General features: G+C 39.0%; 1 protein-coding gene and 1 long non-coding RNA gene across 2 annotated transcripts in view; one reads left to right on the plus strand and one right to left on the minus strand.

Moving 5' to 3' along the window:
- The first annotated feature begins 1,440 nt into the window (after window positions 1-1,440).
- LOC120406741 lies at window positions 1,441-23,528 on the plus strand. The gene is made up of 3 exons (XR_005599539.1): window positions 1,441-1,475; window positions 20,047-20,172; window positions 23,286-23,528. It is a non-coding gene; the product is annotated as an uncharacterized LOC120406741 (long non-coding RNA).
- Window positions 22,614-23,550, minus strand: part of DTHD1 (death domain containing 1) — a 40,153-nt gene continuing 39,216 nt past the window's right edge. Inside the window, exon 10 of the mRNA XM_039541819.1 lies at window positions 22,614-22,933. Coding sequence (XP_039397753.1) covers window positions 22,614-22,933 — 320 coding nt within the window. The remainder of the gene's footprint in view (window positions 22,934-23,550) is intronic.

The raw sequence follows: 23,550 nt of genomic DNA on the forward strand, positions 1-23,550 counted from the left end.
ATTTTTGTTTTGTTTTTGTATTTTATTTAATGAGGTGGCCTCCTATTCATCTCGGGAGAAAATTCAAAATTCTTCTATCTGTTTCCACTAAAGGTATTGGGAATTTTAACAACAAAGTCAGACTCCTTTTCTCTCCAATCTTTTATCCATTCATTCCACTTTTCTAGCATTGGCATCCTAACTCTCTCCTTTCTATTTTCCACAATTGCAGCATTGTTGACATAAGTGCCATCAGCAGTTCCTGCAATTTGGAATTTACTGTAAAATAATCATACTTACCAGTAGAGCTGGATAAATAATTCATAATGAATTTAAGAGATATTTCTTTTTTTTCTTCTGTTTACAAATTGCTTGTGCAATTATCAGTTTATTGTTTTGAAATTTTCATGAAACTCTTCAGGGAATAATTACTTGTATATAAATTGTTTGCCAGTAGCTTGAGGGAATAGTAAGTTTGTGCTGTCGTAAGTCGTGTTGTATTGTTTCAATTCCATAAGGAAGATTTATGTAGCTGTCCAGACTACAATTTGAAATCCACTCTCTATTGGATAGCTACATAAATCTTCCAATGAGGGAATGGATCCAATAACATGTGACTTCAATAACTGACCAACACAGTCAGAACTACAATTCTCACAACTGAATATACATTTTAAGATTTTACTTTTGGTGAATATTTCAGCTAAAATTCACTTTTTGTTAAGGAATACAGTAATGCTTGGGTGCATAGGAGTCTACATGCAGGAGGTACAGAATTGGGTCCATATTTTATATAGATATGGTGCACTAATTTTCATGAAAAACAAACATGAAAGGGTCATGAATATGGATAAATTTTAATAATTTACTTTCAGATTCAAAAGAACATTAATTGAAAATTGTTTTCATTGTTCACAAAAGTCTTCTTAGTACTTTCACCATACAAGTACTTTGCAAAATTAATTAATCTTTGATATCTTATTACCATTTAACACTAAGCCTTCATCTCTTTTCCAGATCTATATTTTCTCTCCTGCTCAAGTTTCTTAATTTTTCTCCACTGTAGTTATTGGTCTTCTGAAGAGATGTTTTAATGTCTCACGCAGTGTCTTTACACAGTAACTTTCTATAACATCCTGTAGGGATCATATCCTGCCTGCTCTCTGTAATCCTATAAATTGTCAAGGCAGACAATTTGTATGAACAGTACCTATTGTGATAGACCCAGGCCAGCTGGTAACAGCAGAGCAGTAGAAGGGAGATATACTGGCCACTGGATAAGCAGTTTTCTGTTCTCTGAGTGACCAGAGCAGGGGCTGGTCCAGGCTAATGAAAACACCTGACTCCAATTAACCTGCTAAGAGTCAGGTGAGGCTGTTAAGCACCTGACTCTAATTAAGGCCCATCTGATGCTATAAAAGGGATCACTCCAGTCAGGCTAAGGGAAGTAAATGTGTGTGAGGAACTGGGAGCAAGAGGTGTGCAAGAAGCTGAGAGTGAGTAGGTATACTGCTGGAGGACTGAGAAGTACAAGCATTATCAGACATCAGGAGGAAGGTCTGGTGGTGAGGACAAAGAAGGTGTTGAGAGGAGGCCATGGGGAAGTAGCCCAGGGAGTTGTAGCTGTTGTGCTGCTGTTCCAGGAGGCACTCTAGACAGCTGCAGTCCACAGGGCCCTGGCCTGGAACCTGGAGTAGAGGGTGGGCCTGGGTTCCCCCCAAACCTCCCAATGCCTGATCAAACACAGGAGGAATTGATCTGGACTGTGGCTTCTACCAGAGGGGAAGGTATCTGGGCTGTTTCCTGACCCAGAGGGTGAATCTGTGAGGTGAGGAAATCTGCCAATAAGCGCAGGATCCACCAAAATAGAGGAGGAACTGTCACCATATCAATACAAAATATGGACCCAATTCTGTACCTCCTTCATGTAGACTCCTATGCACATTCAGTATGTGGAACAACTGTAGGATTAAGCATGACAGCTTGCATTTTAAGAAATATTGGATGAAATCCTGACCTCATTAAAACTAATGGCAAAATTCTCTTTGTTTTTAATGGAGCCAGGTTTTCACTATTTTGGTTTACTTGCTGTGGGATAACTAACTTTCATACCTGGCTAGGCAGCAGGTGAGCTGAGGCTACTGGTTATCATACTAGAATTTGCTCACTTTTGTGCTACCTGGGCCTTCCTCTCTTTACTCCCTATTTGAATCATCCATCTTCTGCATCATGTCCTAAACTAGCTTGTGAGCAACCTGGGGGAAAGACTGTCTATTTCTTTCCATGCCTCTAGGGCTGATTTACTTCCTGTCATTTTAGGGCCCTGCTCCTTGACTGATACCTCTAGGCTCTACTTCAGTAAAAAAAAAAAATACTAATGAGAGGAATGTTTTGTGTGATACAGCAATATCTGCACAGTGTTTCTGTGAATTGGCTTCAGAAATCCAAAATTACAGCTTGTATTTTCCCCCCAAAAGCCCCACAAATCCTCTTAAGGATTTTTTTCTAAATAAAGCATAATTTTTAGAAATATTTTTATTTTAACAGACTTCTTTAGAAACCACCTTTAAAAATCCAATCATATTTATTTCATGTTCAAGACCCCTTAGACTCTTAGGTCTAGATCTTTGGGACTAACTGTGCTGTGCTTGATACGGCACTCAAGGTGTAAGGAAGAGCAAATTTGACTTTGATGTTTATTCCCCTTATTCTTAGCTCAGCCAGAAACTGGTTTGACCCCTAGCACATCTTAGAACAACCTCTCCTTCTACAATACCTTCAACAGGGTCATTATAGTAACCAGGGATTTTTGGAGCACAGCAGCTTGCTGTCAAAACTTTGTAACACTCCTTACATCAGAGGCTGTGAGTCGGTGGTGTAAAGCCTGGACATCTACCTGGGAATTCCCCTATGCTGGGGGGATACTCCCCTGTTTTCTTAAAGCAGTTTGACCCCTTTGGACCAATGAAGTGGCTCGAAGGAGCCATATCAGGCTGAAGGATTTGATCCTTTTCTCTTGATATTTGAACGTGTATCAAAACTACATTAAAACCAAAGCAGCCAATATGAGTTTCATAACTCCTGTTTTCCATGCTAATTATTTTAATAACCTCTTGGATTCCTGAAAGTAATTCTTCCTTACTAATTTTGTCTTAGCTTGTTTAGTGTCTCACTGTGCCCCTAGATACTCTTTTGGTCAACCATCAACATGGATTAATGTCGTCCTGTCTATGTGAACAGTCTAGGCTGTTTCACAACCAGTACTAGGAGCACAAAGCTAGAGCTGGAACCAGGCCACAAAACATAGCCCCAGATTTAAACATGCATTATTTGGACGTGTTCTGATTGGCATTTTTGTTCATAAAGATTTGGCTCTGAAACCTCATTCAGATCAAATCTTTCACTTCAGGCCCAGTTCTATGCTAGTGTTAGCTTTTTGAGGATCCTGACAAAAATATTCCTTCTATGTACAACTGGAAATTAGACACACCCAAACATACAAATAAAAAGTTATCCACGTGTTTTGAGCCTCAGAAGAGAGTTGACGGGTGTGAGCTGGCTGTCTTGTTACAGAACTAACTCGCCCAATATTAACTATAGTTATTATTTACTTTAATTCATGACTCTGAGGGGGAAACAAGGTCAATATTCCCTCCCCATTCCCTTTTGGGATACTAGCACTTTCCTTTTTGCTTTCTGCTACTTATATACTGGCACAAGACCTGCACAATTTGGCCCTAAACAAAGAGAGCCCATTTGGGCTCCAAGTCAAATCAATGGGAGTTTTCCTATTGATTTCAACATTGTGTACTTACAAGCCTTACCTTACCTTAAATCTTACCTAATCTGTACACAGTTACCATCTGGAGAAATGGAGTGATGCTGAAAATTCAGTCCTTTCTTTCTGTTATTAGAAGCAGTGACTTACAAATGAGAAGTCTCAGATTTGTAGTGATTTTAATATTGTTGCCAACTGCTGAGCACCCCACTTTCTGAAAATAAGATCCCTGTAATTGTCTCAAAGTGGATACCCAAGAGTTAAAATCCCAATAATTTTTTAAGCTTTGGCAGTTGAAATGATGGGAGGGGGAAAAAAAGAGAGATTAAGTGACTTGTCTAAGGTCATGCAGAAAGTCTGTGGCAGATTGAGGAATTGAATCAGATCTCCTGTGCTTTCACCACAAGGCCATGACAATCTAGCCCTATCTAGTAGACTGTTACTTACCTACTGTTCATTCTGGAAATATTAATCACTTTGTTCTTCTGCCTTTCTTGGATGCTTCAGAGCCATTAAATATGGTCATGCCTAATTTACAATAAGTGGTCAGGTCTATTTAGCTAGACTAAATAAAGACCTTTACAGCACCCCGTCTTCCTGGAACAAAATCAGTGACAACTAAGGATTTACCCTTTTATTCTCCAATTTAAGACTCCTATGAGGAAAAATATTTATTAAAATTAAGAAAAAATTGCAGAGAAAATTCCTGTCATGCTAGGGGTGTATTTGATTGTTTTAGAAATATTTATACTTTAGTAAATCTGTAATTTAAAAAAATGAAAAAAGCCATTTTGTATCAACCATAAATTTAAATAAATTTAAAAAGTGTATGGGTGAAGGTATCACCACTAACAAATCTGTTTTACATAAAATGTTTTGAATGACATTGGCAAGTTCATTAAAATTAGTATGCACTAGGGCTGTTGATTGATTGCTGTTAACTCATGTGATTATCTCCAAAAGAATTAATTGCAATTAAAAAAATTAATCATGAATAATCAGTTTTAATCACAGTGTTAAACAATAGAATACCAATTGAAATGTATTAAATATTTTGGATGTTTTTCAACATTTTCAAATGTCTTGATTTAATTTACAACACAATACAAAGTGTATAGTGCTCACTTTATTTTTATTACAAATATTTGCACTGTAAAAATGATCAAAGAAACAGAATCTTTCAATTCACCTCATAAAAGTACTGTGAAAGTGCAACTTCCAAATGTAGATTTTTTTTGTTACATAACTGCACTCAAACAAAACAATGTAAAACTTCAGAGCCTACAAGTCCACTCAGTACTACTTCTTGTTCAGCCAATCACTAAGACAAACAAGTTTGTTTACATTTACAGGGGATAATGCCTGCTTCTTATTTACAATGTCACATGAAAGTGAAAACAGGTGTTCACATGGCAATTTTGTAGCTGGTATTGCAAATTATTTACATGTCAGATATGCTAAACATTCATATGCCCCTTTATGCTTGGGCCACCATTCCAGAGGACATGCTGATGGGGCTCATTTTTTAAAAAAAAGTTAATTAAATTTGATTGAACTCCTTGGGGGAGAATTGTATGTCTCCTGCTCTGTGTTTTACCTGGATTCTGCCATATATTTCATATTTGGTGTGTGTGTGTATATCAGTCTCAGATGATGACCCAGCATGTGAGTTGTTTTAAGAACACTTTCACTGCAGATTTGACAAAATGCAAAGAAGGTACTAATGTGAGATTTCTAAAGATAGCTATATCACTTGACCCAAGGTTTAAGAATCTGAAGTGCCTTCCAAAATCTCATAAGGACAAGATGTAGAGCATGCTTTCAGAAGTTTTAAAAGAGCAACACTCTAATGCAGAAACTGCAGAACCCTAACCACCAAAAAGGGAAATCAACCTTCTGCTGGTGGCATCTGACTCAGATGATGAAAATGAACATGCATCAGGCCACACTGCTTTGGATTGTTATCGAGCAGAACCCAGCATTAGCATGGAAGCATGTCCTCTGGAATGGTGTTTGAAGCATAGAATCATAGAATATCAGGGTTGAAAGGGACCTCAGGAGGTCCCCCTGCTCAAAGCAGGACCAATTCCCAACTAAATCGTCCCAGCCAGGGCTTTGTCAAGCCTGACCTTAGCATCTGGCATGTAAATATCTTCCAACACCGGCTACAAAAGTGCCATGCGAATGCCTGTTCTCACTTTCATGACACTGTAAACAAGAAGCTGGCAGCATTATCTTCTACACATGTAAACAAACTTGTTTGCCTGAGTGATTGGACTTGTATGCTCTAGTCTAAAGTTTGACACTTTTTTATTTTTGAATGCAGTTATTTTTGTGCATAATTCTGCATTTGTAAGTTCAACTTTCATGATCAAGAGATTGCAGTACTGTACTTATATTAGGTGAATTGAAATACTATTTTTACAGTGCAAATATTTATAATAAAAATATATATATTCTGAGTTGAAGATTTGAAAATGTAGAAAACATCCAAAACTATTTAAATAAATGGAATTCTGAGTTGAAGATTTGAAAATGTAGAAAACTATTTAAATAAATGGAATTCTATTGTTTAATAGCGCGGTTAATCAAATTTTTTTAATCGCTTGACAGCCCTTTTATGATCATTAAATAAGATTTATTGTCAGACTATTTAGGTAAAGAAATTATGCCATTCAACCAAGCACTCATATTTTATAAAATTGCCAGAACCAACAGTTATTTTGTAACTTTAACTAGTAGTTAATTTTCCATTTCACCTGTGAATTACTAGTTTACCTTTTGGGGATTTCATCTTAAAATCAGTTACAGTAAACAGACATCATGTTATAGCATGGCACTTAAGTTAAAGCTCAAATTAGTGTATGGTGTAACTATGGTTACCAGTCATTGGAAGAAAACAAAGATCAAACGACTTGACAGCATTTTTTTCCTGAACCTTTATTTTAGAAACCATAAATCAAATTAATCCATTGATATTTAGGTGTGAATTGATGCCACCATTTGTTTGTCAGTTTCAGGACATTGTGCATGCAAAATTGATAAGGTGTAATGTGAAGTGAAGAGAGGTGTCCAGAGAGGAAGTGGCTTGAGCAGTAAATAACGTAATACATACTGACAGATTTATCATTGAGCCCACTCTGTTTCTTCTTCATTTAGGGCCTAACCCTCCTCTTATTGAGTTCAGTGTTGCAAGAACAGGTGCTTTAACTAAAAACTACAAGCTCATAAGCTGTGTCTATATTAGAGAATTGAAGATCTCTCAGTTGACCAAGTGGGAGAAAGTGGTTTAGCACAAGTGTTTCAATGTATCCACTGTAGCCACGCTGTCTGATCTCAGCCACAGCAGTTTTGCCCCACATTCTTCTAAGCCATTTCTATTGCAATGCCCCCTTGGTATTTTTCTGTCCTTTCCTGGCACAGTTCACACAAGCAGTAGAGTTTGGGAGATTTCTAAATGTCAACAATGAACTTTAGGTTAGCAGTGGGAGGACTAGTTGAACGGTCATCTTGTATCCATCTATATTAGCACTAAACTGGTTCAATTAAAATGTGGTTTATATTTCTTCATCTAATTGGTTATTGGTATGGTACACTGTGTTAAGCACTTTTATGTGTGAACGTGAGAGGTGTTAGACTAAACCAAATGGTTCTTGAAATAGTAAACTTCTTAACTTTAGACTGAATAATCATTAATTTCCCACTCACATTAGATTTGGAAACTAATCCAGCACTGTTTATTCAGGCAAAACTCATTAAAGGTTATGTTGGATTGGGGCAAAGGCAGGAAAATTCAAAGGTAAAAAGTTCTCTGTGTTGTATGTCAGAACTACATGCCAAAAAAGTTTCAGAACCCTGTAATATATATGGCCTTTACTAGTAAAGGATACAGTAGAAATCTTAATCCAGAGTATCTTTGGTTTTGTGCAATGAAGACCCTAAATTTCATCACATTGTGGGCCAAATTATGCCCACAGAAGAAGAGGAACCAGGACTACAAGGATTGGGGAAGGGAGTGAAGAATAGTGAGATATGAGAGAGGTCTTCCTGAACTGCATTAGTTTTTTCCTTTTAAACCAAAAGAAACTGGCAAGACACTGGGTAGAGAGGGAGTAATTAGAGAGGATTTGAGAAGGAAGTGAAAAGTAGAGCAAATGAGCCTGCAGTTGTAAGCACCAGAGTGAGTCAGGGAAGATGAGAAGCAAGACTTAGAAAGAGAGTGGAGACAATGAATTTGTAGAGGAGGAAGTTGATGTTTTGTGTGTGCATTATTCACTCAGCTCTAATCTAAGGTATATTTATTTAAACACATGAAAGCATGAGAATATTCAAGCACCCCTCGAATTGTAAGTGGACTCTGCAGTATTGAATTTCTAGTTAATTACAAGTATCAGAGGGGTAGCCATGTTAGTCTGGATCTGTAAAAGCAGCAAAGAATCTTGTGGCACCTTATAGACTGACAGACGTTTTGGAGCATGAGCTTTCGTGGGTGAATACCCACTTCGTCGGATGCAATACCGACGAAGTGGGTATTCACCCACGAAAGCTCATGCTCCAAAACGTCTGTTAGTCTATAAGGTGCCACAAGACTCTTTGCTGCTTTTAGTTCCCAGCACACTTATTAAAAAAAGATTGGTCCGGTATCTCTTTAACAATTCCTCTGTCTCACCCTCTGCATGCACACCACCAAAATGTCACTTTGTTTTAAAGTTACAAATGTAGAAAGGAATTTCTAGGCTGAAAGCAAGAATTTCAGTTTCTAAACTTGCTTAAAGGAATTACCTAATATCTAGATCTTCTGGTGCTTTACATTCTTCAATCTGCTATAGAGACCTCTGTTTGTATTAGTAACTATTTCACCCCTTGGCTTCAAAATTGAAAACACAAGGAAGCAATATTTGTCCAGAAGCCCTGGTATGACATCTGCTGGTGTGACAGGGAGTAGGCATGTGTATTTTAAAGCTGTTGTTCAATAGAAATACCTCAGATTGTGATCAGATATCCCAATTTGGATAGAATTCTTCCAGTTTTATTAGACTATTCCAGCTTTCTAATAGGTGATTACAAACATGTAATCTTTTATTACTTACTGCTATTCTTGCTGAACAGAGGTAATCTGACCATGAACCAAATTAAAGAGGATGTTAATATTTTCATGTACCTGTTACTGGAAATATACTCTAATATATTCTACTTATGCAAGTGCTATCATAGCACTTACATATCTGTAGATCTCCGAGTGCCTTACAACGATGGTAACTATTATTATCCCAGTTTTTCAGATGGGGAAATTAAAGCATAAGAAGGTTAAAGGGAAGATCTTTAAAGGCACAAAGGTGAGTTAGGTGCTCAACTCTCATAGAAAATCAGTCTGTTAGGAGGCGCTCTCTCATTTGGGCCTTTGAAAGTCTCCCCGCTCCAAATGCCCAAGGTCACAAAACTAGGAAGAAACCCAATTCTCCTGACTCTTAGCCCTATATTCATTTCAAGGCCCTTTTTGAAGGGAGTTCAGAGAAAAATGGAGTTCTTCTGAGGACAGATTAAAAGAACAGTTATAATAAACAGAAAGGAGATAACTGACCTCACTGGGTCAACAGCAGCATTTGAACTTCTGTGCTATAAATATGAGTTTCTTCTGTTTGAGCTAAGAAATACTTTCTGCTTGGAAGCTTTCAGATTCTTTTATTTATTATGTGGCCCAGCCACTAGATGTGTATGAAGACACACACACTCCTAGTGTTGATGATAGAATCACTTTGTTATAGAATGCTGTTCAAGGAGAAAGGGAGAGATGCCCTTCACTTTTCCATTCCAGCCCCAAGAAGTTAGTAGTGCTGGAATTACTGCCATACAGTTTCACACTTCTAATTTGCAACAAGACTTTTGTTAATCTCCAAAACTGAAGGGGAAAATGTTTTACCATTGGGCTAAAAAGAAAGGGATCTATTCATATTTCTAGGAGATAAAATAGTTTTTGATATTAATATGTGGCCTAAGAGAAGTACGAATATACTGCTTTTTCTGTTCATCAGAACCCTGTTTTGACAAAATTAAACAGGTTCCAGAAAATAGGTTGGAAGTTTAGTTTCTCTGGTTGACAGGGTACATAGTTGTAATGCAAATTGGGAAATGACATGATGGAATATATTAAGTATGCTTTGTTAAGCTGTGGAAACAGGTTTGTCAGAATGACCAAATATAAGAGAAGAGGTTAAAGAGGCATAGCAGAAGACTTCTATCCACGGGGTCCCTGGGCTGGGACCTGGAATAGTGGGCAGGCTTGAGTCCCACACTTGCCATTGGGGAAGTGGCTTGACTATTGATGGAGATACTACCTCCTTCTCTCCCTGGAAGGGGAAAAACATAGATGGTAACATGGCTGGAGGGTCAACTCATGAAGAGGACGCTGCATTACTTAGTATGAGGCTGGTCTGCAGGCAGTGAGGATGATAGAGAAACACCACCAGGAGATGGCGCATCAGCTTCCAGAGCTAATCCCTGTGATAGCCAGCAGGAGGTGCTGCTGTAGTGAGTGAACGCAGTGACAGGAACTCATTGCAGGATCAAAGCTTAGTTAAAAATATGATGCAACGAGTGATTCTAGCAAACAGGAGGAGAAGAGATGGAGGATAACAGTACTGGAGTCATGCGAATATAAGTGATCAGTGAGTGCAGCTTGATGGTGCTGAATCAGTCACATATTTTAATTATCATTTAAAAAAATCCTTATTAAGCCATAACCCCCTGGTCTCCTGTAACATTACATGTGCTCATGTAAGCTGTTTTGTAAAATCTATTTTCTGGATGATCTTTTCTTAATCTGAAACTTGAATGTCAAAATTGCTAAGCTACCTGAGATCCATATTGTTAGTGGCAGCAGGATGTATTTTTAAGCTGCTCTCTAGACTGTAGTTTCTATTCAGCAGTTTGCCCTGCCTGCTGCCTCCTCTTATAGATCTGTCAATGAGTCATTTTGATATTTCAGCTTCTTTTACAAAAAAAATATGGTGGGGGGAAGGAACAATTGGGCTTTAGTATTAATTGGAGTTTGGCTAAAGATGCTGAAATACAGTTAGATTTGGTGACTAAAGGGATGAAACTTAATGAATAGGGTATTGTTCTCCTGTCTTTCAGGGCCAGATTTTCAAAGTAACTCCAGCACTCATGACCAGGGACAGACATTTCAAAAATGCTCAGCTCCTGTGTAGGCACCTGAAGTAAGGACCAGACTGTCAGTAGTGTTCAGCACCCAGTAGCTCCCATTGTGATACTTGCTGTTAGGTTTGTCAAGAGCTCAGCACCTGCTGTGCACACAATATGCTGAGTTTTCTTGAAAATATGACTGCAATTATAAGAGCTGAGACTATGTGCCTTAATGTTCCAATGTTCATGACACAGGATGCAGATTTCAAGGAGAAAATGTTACAGATATCTTAGGGTTGTCAGCAGGTACATTGACTTCGGAATGGTTAAATTTGAAGCCTTCCATCCAGTGTCCTGCAAATTTAGGCACATGACATAAGGCATAGGCAGGTTTGGCCACTGACACTTCTATTTTTAGTCATTGTCCATGTTTATTTTCAATTTCACAAATGACCTTCTGTCACTGTGCTTCAGTAGCTCACAGCTGAGAATACCTGGTTCAGGACAAACTGCTGAGAAATGGCTCAGAACTGAGAGTACCAATCTCAGGACATATAGGATCATTCCTTTAAGTCACTGTATATAGGTGCGGGTCACAGAAAACAAGCTGACAGGTGTCTTAACCCATGTGGGTCCTTTCTTTGATGAAGAATCAGCAATGCAGACAGTCTGTGAATTCCCATTGTTGAATTCAATGACCTATGGTTTGAAGTTTAGCATGCTTCTCATTTATAGTTCTAAGGCTTCAGTCCTAGTTAGTGGGCAATCCAATTACAGAGACATACATAAAGTATTTAATTATAGCCATCCAGACAATCTTTCATTAGTTTTTATGAATAAGGCTGTGAGTATTTCACAGAGGTCACTGATTCCATGAGTTTCCAGGACCTCCATGACTTCTGCAGCTGGTGCAGCTGACTGCAGGGCCACCCAAGCAGCTGGGGTGGCCCTAGGTACCAGCTTCACTGGCCGCTGCTCAGGCAGCCCCATGAAGCTGGTCCTGGATGCTGCCCTGGAGTAGCGGTTCGGTAGTGCCAACCAGGGCCGGCTTTATGAACGGCGGGGTCCGATTTGAATACCTGGCGGCGGTCCAGGGCTTCGGCGGCACTTCAGCGGTGGGAGGGTCTACTCCAGGTCTTTCGTGGCACAGAAGGACCCCCCCCCCACTGCTGAAATGTTGCCAAAGCCCTGGAACTGACACCCCCCTCCCCACCGCCGGGTGAGTGTTTAAAAAAATAAATAAAACATTAAAAAGACGCCTAATGTGTGGGGCCCTCTTGAGCATGGGGCCCAATTCCGGGGAATCAGTTTAAAGCCGGCCCTGGTGCCGGCAGCGCCCCGGGCCACCTCTCTTCCCTGTGCCCTGCCCAGAGCAGCAGTATCTGCTGGAGCACCCTCCCTCCCCCTGCACCTAAGATTTAGTTTGGGATATTTTTAGTAAAAAATCATGGACAGCTCTGTGACCGTAACTTTTGTTTACTGCCCATGACCTGTCCATGACTTTTATTAAAAATACCCATGACTAAATCATAGCCTTATTTATGAACAATGTGATAGCCAGAAACAATCCTTCATTAGTTTTCATGCAGTTTTACACATCAAGTAAATTCTCGTTTAAATGCTAATGCATTCTTTGATCTAGGGCTAAGTACAAAGATAGCATTTACAGGAAACAGGAAAAACAATAACATTACATTCCTTTGAACTATTCTAACGTAGAAATGAATTAGTACACTTAACACTACTTTGAGATTCACATCCACATGAATTGTTCTGACTCTGACCTGAACTGGTCTGTCCGGGTCACAGGTGCTATCTCTTGTGTCAACAAATGGTGAGCAGATTTAACCAATTAGCAGACTCCTGAATATGATGTCTGGAATCACTGAGGCTGCATTACTGCAGCCAAGACTTGAATGGGGACCTCCTGGTGCACTGGCAACAATGTTGTCAAGTGAACCAGAACTGTAATAGTTGCTAGGATCAGTTTCTCTTGGCTGTAAATTAAAACTTTATAATTTTTAACATTTCCTCTCTGTCTGAGTGCTGCATGTTGAAGCTAATCCTATCCTTGTTGCTTGTCAGCTGGTGGCTGGATACAGCAGCCATCTTAATGAATTAATAGTCTCCTGGCAAGTGAATGGCTTAAACTTGTATGGCACCTGCACATTCCTGAGGATGAGATTCAAAGGGCTCCCAGAGAGTCAGTAGGCAGTGTGTAGCTGGGTATTTTTTATAAAAAGGTTTTTTAAAAAAGTGTGTTCACATTTTTCACAAGTTGAGAGAATTTTTCAAAAATCTCCAAGAGGTAACCCAAATACACAACGGAGAATGGAATCTTCTCCAGACCAACTGAGTAGATATGTTAAGTTTTATCAGGTGAAAGTCATTCTTTGCATTCCTTACAGTACTTTTAACCTGGCTTACCACAATTGTTTACTATGGTCATGTGCCATGAGCTGAAACAGGATATGCATTTGAACAGACATGTTGAGTGGATGACATTAAACTTAGGTCAAAAATTCATCATGCATTTCATTAGGACACCTACTGTTTTGAATGCTATCCAAAATTACCATTTTGATATAAGGTAGTTATCTATTCTTGCCAAAATATAACAATGCCAACTGTGAGGAGGAAAAGGAGATGTTTTAAGGGTAGTAGACAGAGCCAGTTCTCCTAGTTAACATATAGTGGTATATATTTTTGTGGATCAGATTTTTTTTGTTTAATTAAGGCATTCAGTACATTCACATGCTATCATATTCTACATCACTTGTAACCAAAATGCATGTTTCAACAGTTTTGACTTATTCATGGATCTCTATCTTTAGTGCCTGATTGTAATATAATTAATAACCAGTGATTCCCATTTTATTGAACACCTTCATTAATCAACACGTGTCTTGTATAAGAGGAGCTGCTGCCCTAATTAATTCAGGTACACAGCTACTTTTCATTAGTGTGCGCACAGAAACTTGCAATAAAAACCCTCATTCAGTGACAGCACTATTCTTCCTCCTTCAGAGTAAAATAAAATGCTTATGCTATTGTGGGAAACATTCTTACATGTTACATTCTTTCTGATGTTAAGTACAAAAAGTCATTCCAAAATTCTGTTCATTGTCTGAATGTCACATCACAATAATCCCTTAGAGAGCAAGAGCGAGATTCCTCTTAATCCCTAAAGGCATTTGGCAGACAGGTTTGCAAGCATGATGGACAAGTCTGTCACAGTTCAGGGCAACTGCACCTAGATTTCCACTCTGTGGCCCAAAAAGGGGATCCACTCTAGGGTCCAGGCTCTTCCACCATCACTTTTCTTGGGTGGACACTGACATCTCTCTCTGTACCTCCTGACTGAGGTATTTCCAGGCTGGAATCACTATGGCTGCATTACTGCAGAGTCAAACCAATGGTCAGAGTGAAATTGGAAACCAGGGGCAGGGACCAGGAGTAAGGAAGGAGAGCAAGGCTCAGGAGTCATGCAAGAAGGCAGGGTCCAAATGTAGCAGCCAGATAGGAATTTATCCAATTCATGGACAACTTCCTGTGCCAGCTTCTGGCTTAAATAGCACAGCTGGGCCAATTGTTGGGGCCGGATGCTCCTCAACTCAGGACACCCATGGGTGGTGCCACTGGTAGGGTCAGGGTTCTGTTAGCCACTCAGCTCACTAGTTACTAGCAAGCCTCAGAAGAGCTGCCAGGATGCAAAGGTTGTCTAGGACCCATGGATCAAGTTAAAGACCCATGGATAGTCTCTGAGGGCACTCTCTACCCTAGGGGACTTTCAGGGAGTCGCTGGACTGAGTTTTTAGGCTCTTATCACTGAATCGTCTAGTCTAACTCCCTGCAGAATTTGTTGTGTCTAAACCATCCAAAACAGCTGTCCAGCCTCCTTTTTCTACAACATTCTCCGTGTAAAGTTGAAATACTTATTTCCACAGCATCTAGTTCTCAGTTGCCAGCTGTGTAATTTGGACCCCTGTCACCAGCTGGTTGTCCACCTGAAAGCAGAATACCCATTCTGGTGATTACTGCACCCCTTGGGGAATGGGAGCTCTGCTGGTCCCATCTTTCCCCTTGTATCCCACCCCCAAGAGCTAAGGCAGTCAGCTATAGTGGTTGGAGCAGGAGTTAGTTGGGAATCAGCCAAGGGTCAGAGCTGGTATCAGTCAGAGTCAAGGCAAGGGTGGGTGCCAGACTTGGAGACCAGGGACAGGGATCAGGAACCAGGTGCAAAGCAGTGGAGCAGGAACCAGGAGAGCAGGGGTCAGGCAAGAAGGCAGGGTCCAACATAGCAGACAACCCCAAACTCACCCAGTTGCACAGATGACTTCCTGTGCTGCCTTCTGGGTTAAATAGCACAGCCAAACCAGTTGGTGTGCACTCCTTCAACCTGTTAGCTGTGCCTCTGGAGGAGGCTGGAGTTCCATCAGCCACTCAGCCTACTAGAAGCCAGGATGCAAAGGTTGCCTGTGGACCTGGGTTCAAGACCTGTGAATCCTCACTGTGGTTGTAACATTCTGGTCAGTTTCAGTGATTGGATTTAGTGTGTGGGTGCTGAGTGGTGTTGATGGCCTTAAACTCTCTGGCTGCATGAGCATTGCACATCAGTGGCAGCAGTGTGTAGTGCATATGTAGTTATCAACAGCAGGCTACAACAGTAGGGAGGCCATGGGATGCTACCTGGCTAAAAGTAGCAGTGTAGATGGGGAAGCTCAGCTGGGTGAGTAGAGTCATGTAGGGTATATACAGGTACACACAGTATGCAGTGTAGACATGCCTTATTTCATTTCTCTGTACCTCATTTATTTATCACTTTATGAGGACAATGCTTTCCTATATTAAAGGCCTCTTCTGAGGATCAAATCATTTGTTTTTGTGCATTTGGCTAGTGGGTGATAATTGCCATCTAAAAAGCCTATAAATAAATTTTAAAACCCCATATGCTTTATTCAATGGCTCACTGACACATTTTATGAGGCAAAAGGAAAGGTGTATGGCAACAATGTGTATTTAAAATGTCCTTTATGTCAGAATAGTAAACAAAATTGTGGTGTTTTGTAAACCAAAAAAATATATAAAAAACCATTTGTGGAAGCTCTAAATACAATCAGTAACTTTCTGTAAAAAGTTAGCAAGAGACATGCCCAAACAGTCTGTCTTTTATACTTAGTTGTTTAATACTAAGTAACTAGCTTCTGCCTTGGCTCAGTCAAATTTCACTTTGGTATGGCCGTTCCCACACACTTACGTTCCTCTGTCTGGACAAACCTGCAGTAATTCCTCCTTGTTTAGGGATAGGATTTTAATTTATTTCTGCTACTCAGTAAAACTCAGATTCTGCACTCAGTTAAATGCATGATACCCCACTGCAGGCAATAGGGTTACATACATGTAACAACAGAAGAATTTAGCCATAGGTAGACTCTGTACCTCTCAATGCCCACCTATTTTCAGTTCAGTGAGTCTAAGCTCAGAGTGCGCTCCTACTCAAGAGCTAATATTTGAGTTGATTAGATACGGTAAATCTGTATCTGGAGGTCAGTATGACAAATGGTTATTACTAGGGAAGCCCAATGTCCTAGCAACCTATGGGTGGCACGTCTTAAATACGAGTTTGAGTAGTTGGTCATTGCTCTTTCCTATAAAGATCTGAGCACTGTGGCTGTCACATTTTCCTCCATCTGTTCAATTTTGATTCATCTGTGGTTTGACTCTAGTCATCCATGGCTATAAATTGCTAAAGCATGGTTTTGAATGATGCTGCTGGAGAAAAGCTCACCTCATCCTTCTGGTGTAAGCTATGCTTTGACCTAAATTTGCTTACTTTTTTATATTCTTACATGAACATGAAGTGTAGGTGAGAGAAACTTTTGACACCTCCCTGCCACAAAAACTGGAATTGAGGGGGAGGGGGGGAAGTCACATCCTAGCCTCATGGAGGGCTAGATTTTTTTTGTGCATGCATTTTTATGAAACAGAAAGGAAGAACCATGAGGTGATGGGAATATGTACAGAATTTTGCATATGTAGATTCATGGAAGGAATGAGTCCTATGGTGTGTTTTGCTATAGAGTAGTTGTATTCATATTCCTGTCCTAGAAACAATATGAAATTGAGTGTTCAAAGGGAAAGCTAAATGGGAGGTATAGTTCCAAAATGGACCTTCAGGGGAAGCTAGCTGGCTGTTGTTCTCTCATCTCAGTCTGGCAGCACACTTCTGGGAAATACAACAGGAGTGAACTGCATGGGCGAAGGAAGATGTGGAGAGATCATGGCCAATGCCATCATGGGAGACTTTCCCCTATTTTGGCTAAACTGTTGAACAATCCAAAGGCGGTTCAATACAAAGTGAGGTTTGGAAGATCTCTGTACAGAAAGGAGAGCCTTGCCCAGGAAAGTTAAGGAACAGTTTCAGTCACATTGCAATAATGTTCTGCATGCTAATTTTAAGGGAGTGTTTCTGTATCAGACAAGTTTTCCATCCATTCGGAGTCCAATATATTATTGGACTGTTACACCCCATCACATGGTATACGGTAATTGCTATTCTGTTATACATTGATAGCTGATGTTTTAGCCTTTGAACTGCATTAGACTTTCTAGTTTACTGAAAGTGATAGAACAGAAACACTAAGCATTGGCAATTGATCTGTTGAAATTTTATTATTGCTGGTTAAGGTTTGGCTTGTATTCTTTTGTTGCAGAACTGTAGGCAGTCAGTGAGTTAATAACAATAAATCAGGTTAAGGAGGATGTGAACTTTGTTTCACACTGATTCAATTAATTCTGTCCTATTGCTCTTGAGAAATGGAAGCAATAGCTTTTCTATCTGAGCCCTCATGTTGATATCCTTCCCCATCTAATTATCTGAATTTGGGCCTAATTTGTATTTTGTTCAGTTGTGTTTGATATTTATACACCTCTGAACTTAACTTGAATGAAACCCCTAACAGGAGGGGAGAAGCTGGAAAGAAAAGTGTCGCTGGTCAGAAATTTTTTACAAAATGGTGCTGGTGGTTGTTGGAAAATACTGAATCATCAAAAATGAAACATCATGGGAAAGGGCCAGTTTTGACAAATTTATTTTGAATATTGCTTGGGAAATGTTTTGAAAATGTCAGAATGTCCCACTTTGACTTTTTCAAAATTCCATTTTTTGGTCTGAAACTACTTTTCTGTTAGAAATTTAAGCTAATTATAGTAATAAAGTTTTAAGTTTCAAAACTGAAAGGAAACATTTCAGAAATAATTAAACAATTTTGTTTGACCTAAACCTAAATTTTTATTTTGTTTGGATGGTCACTTTGCACAAATTTTCAAAATTTCAACATTTCCAGACAAACTTTCCAAATCTCAAATGTTCCTGGGATGGGAAAACAATTTCCTGCCCAGCTCTAGAAATACGTTCTTTGTTCTCATATTTTTCAGCTTGTTTCATATAGATTTTTCTCTGCTTCCATTCAGATAAGGCTCATATGTATATCTCTAGCCTTTACTTTCATTTCTCATGCTCAAGACTTTTGGAGTGCCCCGATTATAGTATATGAACTTTATTAGTGATGCAGTGCTTTTTATAGCAGAAAGCTAGAGATACTTAACAGCCACTTCACCTGCATCTATTGCATGTATTTATCTCTTAAGCAATTCTCATTTTTGTCATAATAGCTCCTAAATCTTCTGACCTGAAACACAGAAAGCACACAGCCACCTAATGAACATGCTAATAGGAAGTCCTCCAGGAAAGATTTTGTTTAGAATCCTCACCAGTATGTAAGGAACTTTCCTTTTCCTTATCTTATCATTCTGTTGTATGGAGATGGATTATTTTGTAAGATTCTTAGTCCTGGATCTTGTGCTTCTTGGCATTAAATAGGTGAAACTCCGCAGTCACTAACTTTTAGCTTTTTAAGTGCACCAGTAACCCGTTAAAACATGAAGCTTGGAGAATTCCTCCTGTCTTACCCTAGGGAACACAAGATCCAAGAATTGATAATCCTGCCCAGCTGATATCTTTAGAGAATCTTTCTTTCTTCCTTCTCTGTGTACCACAAACAGTGTAGAGTTGTTTGATTTTTCTGTTTAAAGTAAACCTTTTGCTCTCCAAGTAACCATTGGGCCCATATTTATATCTTTTTAATATCTAGTCCTCCATAAAATCCAAGCACATTATAGCAGGATGTTTCTCTGAAATTTCCCACTCTCTCTCTTCAGGTTTGTCTACTAATGTATTAGTGGATAAAGGCTAATGTCAGAGCTGATCCTGAGTCCACTGTTTATTCATAATGCTCATCTCAGCTATTAGGTATTAATACTGTGTGGGACTTGTTCCAAGTACTAGAAGCTGTCAAAGTATAAGGAGCTCAAAGATAACACAGCAAAAGCAACATTTATTGGCTTAATTATTGAAACGTCTTTCTTTGCCTTGGAAATAAAATTAAAAGTAAACCCATCCAACACTACAATAAGTTTTTTAAAACAACATAAATGTTTGGCTTTATCCAATACACAGAGTTGAGGCAAGCTTCACCATATCTGAAATTTTTGATGGGTTAATGCACCTATTGCATTGTTGTCTAAAGTGGAATTGGTTTTTTTACAGTAGAAGTTAAAATAACTAGCACTGCTAGTGGCTTTTCATTTATAGATCTGAAAGTGATTAATAATGCTTACCTTTCTTTTTTATCAAACTGTTAGGGAAGCCCTAAAAACTTGCATAGCATTATCTTGTTCATAAATGGTTTGAAGACCTACTCTAAGTCCAAAAGTCAGAATTTTATCCATAAACAATTCATGTGTCATTTCTAACCTAAATTATCATATGTACATTACATTGGTAAATTTCCTAGTTGATTACAATGTGCAGATGGTTTATACAATATAATTAAACTACACACCTGTTTGAAGCCAGCCTACATTACAAGTTTGTAATGGGCCTGATTCGCCATTGCTTTGCACCTTAAGTAGTCTTACTTGTGAAGTGCACACAAACCAGAACCACAGCATTTTTTACATCGACTTTCTATCCATCTAGCCTAGGTTCTGATATGATGCCCATTACTGTACTGTCTGAGCATCTCAGGATGTAGTTATTCTCACAACGCCCCACTTAAATAAGTATAAATTTTTTTTTACTGCAGGAGAACTAAGTGACTTGCCTAAGGTCAAGGATGAGAAAGGTGGCCAGGGATTAGGGCACTAGCCTAGGATTTGGGAGACTCAATTTCAATTCTGTGCTCTGCTTCAGACTTTCTTTGCAACTTTGGGTAAGTCAGTTAACATCTTTGTGTCTCGGTTATCCAGCCTTAAAATGGGGATAATAGTACTTCTATAGATAGCAGGGGTGTTGCGAGTATAAATACACTGTGAGGCACTCAGGTACTAAGGCAATGATGTACATGTAAGTCCTATGATTAGGGTGACCAGATGTCCCAATTTTATAGGGACAGTCCCAATATTTGGGGCTTTTTCTTATATAGGCTTCTATTACTCCCCACCCCCTGTCCCAATTTTTCACACTTGCTGTCTGGTCACCCCACCTATGATAGATTGCAGCGGAAACCTGTGGAGGAGCAGGAAATTGAAACCAATCTTCTCACTTCTTTGCACAGATGTAAATGACTGCACAAGGTGCAGAGCACGGGAAAATCAAGGTCCTTACAGAGAAACTGCATTTTATCCTTTATTATTTTCCTGCAACTGAAGATTAGTTGAATAAACTTTATGCTAGACACAGAGGCCATCTTGTGGTAGAATGTAGGTGGTAGCAGAGAATGCTTGTAATTTGAAAGTAGAGTTAAAGTTCTCTCACAGTAGTTTCATGACAATGATTACAATTTATATTTGTATTACTGTAGCACCTAGGAACCCTTGTCATGGACCATCCCAATATGTTAGTTTCAGCTGTGTATTTTGATGGTATCTGGAACTAAAGTTGCTGCAGAATAAGTAACTATAGAAAGTACTCAAAATAATTGCTTTTAATTGATGACGAACGTGTTAGCAGAGTAAGTGACAAAAATACAAGAGAGCTAGATTCACTTGCTACTGACAAAATGATTGCTCCACTTAAATGTAATCTGGTTTTAGTGGGCTTTTTTCTTTTTAAGAAAAAAAAAGAAAAGAAAACGAGTGCATATTTTTGCACTCATGTTTCACAGAATGGACCAAATTAATTCTTGTGCTATTTCTAAATTGCTTTTAAAAAGTGTGTGTTCTTCAGGCTAAATAGTATTCAGATTAATGTTTGTCTTACTCAGATTGTAAAGCTGTAGTTTTCTTACATGTGATAGCTACTTCAGGATATTCTAATAACAGGAGCTTGCCCATGTTTAGAATTTCTTTTAATTTAGGATATTATTTTCCAAGATTTATTTTGAATTTGAAGATTTTTTTTAATCAAGCTGGAAAATAATTATTACTAGAACAACAAGGCTGCACAAATGGACTGGATTTTAAAGACTACTTCCATATATGCTGTGTGTGTGCAAGTACAATTGATAGTTGTGTTTGAAAATATCAAATATCAGTATCTTCCTTCCAGCAGCCTCTGATTCACTGTGGCTTCCCAGCTATCTTGAGCCACTAATGCAAATGGCACGTATTACCCCTTAAATAAGTCGGTGGCATACCAGATGGATAGCAATATATTAGTGATTAGGTCCTACGCACTGTCACTTTCAGTTAATGTGATGCAAGAACACAGTAATTCAAATACATCTCAATTGCCATACATTATTGCTGTAATATTAGGAATGCCTTGGTCATGACTCCATTTTAAAGCTGAGAGGAATTTTACATAATAGTTTAGAGAGGAGCTGAATAAGAAGTGATACAGAGTAAATGAATAAGGAATAGTATACAAATGTCAATCAAGCATTTCTATTTACCTCTTCCCATAATATAAGAACACAGGACACTGAATGAAATTACAAGGCAATACATTTAAAATTGAGAAAGAAATAGTCCCCAGATTTCAGTATTTATCTGTGGAACTCATTGGATAAATACTGGATATAGCACTGTGACAAAGGATTTAATTGTATCCAGAAGAGTATTAGACATTCTTATGAATAATAAGAGTATAATTGGCAGTTACACTCACAAGGATAAAATATTCATAGGGACTATCAATTTATGTGCCAGAGATGACAACTAGCTGCTTAGTTTAGAAGAAGCTTCCCCCTATTAGTGCCTTATAACAATTGTCTATTATGGTCTATTAGGAATTTGGTACTGACCAACGTTAGAGATAGGATACTGGACTAGGTTACCCATTGGGCTGATGAAATAGGGTAATTCATGTGCCCCTATAATATGGGGCCATATTGGTAAACACCAGATCCTACTCTAATCAGTGGAGCCCTATGTGTATATCCAAAAGCTGAATGTAATTCTTGGTATCTGTATTTTCAGCAACTTGTTCGATTTTATTGAGGAACATTAGCTGTTATTAGGCAAGGGGAAGAATATAAAGACGTCAAGGCAGGCAACTTTTGCTATCATGAAGAGGATGAAAATTTACTGAACAGTTAAAGAACACCCAGTGGCCTGACTGGTCTTTTTTCCCCCGTTTGCGAATTCATTGTAAAAATTTAAAAATTTATCAAGTTAAAGCAAATGTCACTTGGAAATTCTGACTACTTGTTCAGTCACATGCAGAAAAACATTCAAATTTCCCAAGGTGAAAGCATACAGATATCAGTCTTTAGTTGTCCATGTCAAACCAGTGCTTTTGCCAAGTGAACGCTTTATTCTCCCACTTGAACCTGAGCTCTTCGGAAAGATCACTTCTGCCACTCTTACGAAGATAACGAGATAGGAGTCGCTGTTTATCAGCTGATCTTGGAAGATTCTTTTTCCAGAAGCAAAGAAGCTCATAGATCTGATGTGTTAGATTATCAGGGCATTTCAGTCTAACAAGCTGAAGAGTGCTCCGACGGATAGGCAGGTGCAGAGAGAGCAATGATGCATTATCTTCTGAGAGCTCCTCTGCGAGCCAGTACAGCAAGTTATCCCACAGGGCCTCTGTTAGTCAGAATGTAAATGCTTAAAGGTGTTGTTTAGACTTTTAAAAATATTACTACAAATAATTTTAAAAGATCTATAAAATCATTTATTCCTGATGCCTTCTCCTAGACAAATGTTTAAGTTTAAAAAAGATCTCCAAAGCTGAACATACTATAGACTATAGGAGGTCAAAGGGAGTTTTGCCATTGACTTAAGCAGAGTTAGAATTTTACGGTTTATGCCTGTAATTTTGCACTCTGGTACAAACTTGGCTTATTAACTTCCCTGACTCAGTAACAATCCTTTATACGTAAATTGTGTAGAGGAAATCAGCAATAAAATGCAGCAAAGCTCATATTTTCTACAACAGACCAAGGAAGAGAACAGACCTTCAACCCTCAGCTCCTGAGGGCTGAGGGAAGGCAGGAGCTTCCTTGACGACCACTGCCTGAAGGTTCCTCCCAGAAGGCCACGTCACTGGAAGATGCAGGCCAGTGCAGAGGTGGAGCAACCAGCAGCAGCAGACTCCAGTGGCGAGAGGGCTGCCCAGCCCAGCCACAGGGAGGCACCAGTAGTGAGCTGACCCCTTCACAGGACTATATAAGCTATTTGTTTCCCTGGTAAAGTTTCTCAAA

The sequence above is a fragment of the Mauremys reevesii genome, linkage group 5 (assembly GCF_016161935.1).
Source record: "Mauremys reevesii isolate NIE-2019 linkage group 5, ASM1616193v1, whole genome shotgun sequence".
Taxonomy (NCBI): Eukaryota; Metazoa; Chordata; order Testudines; family Geoemydidae; genus Mauremys; species Mauremys reevesii.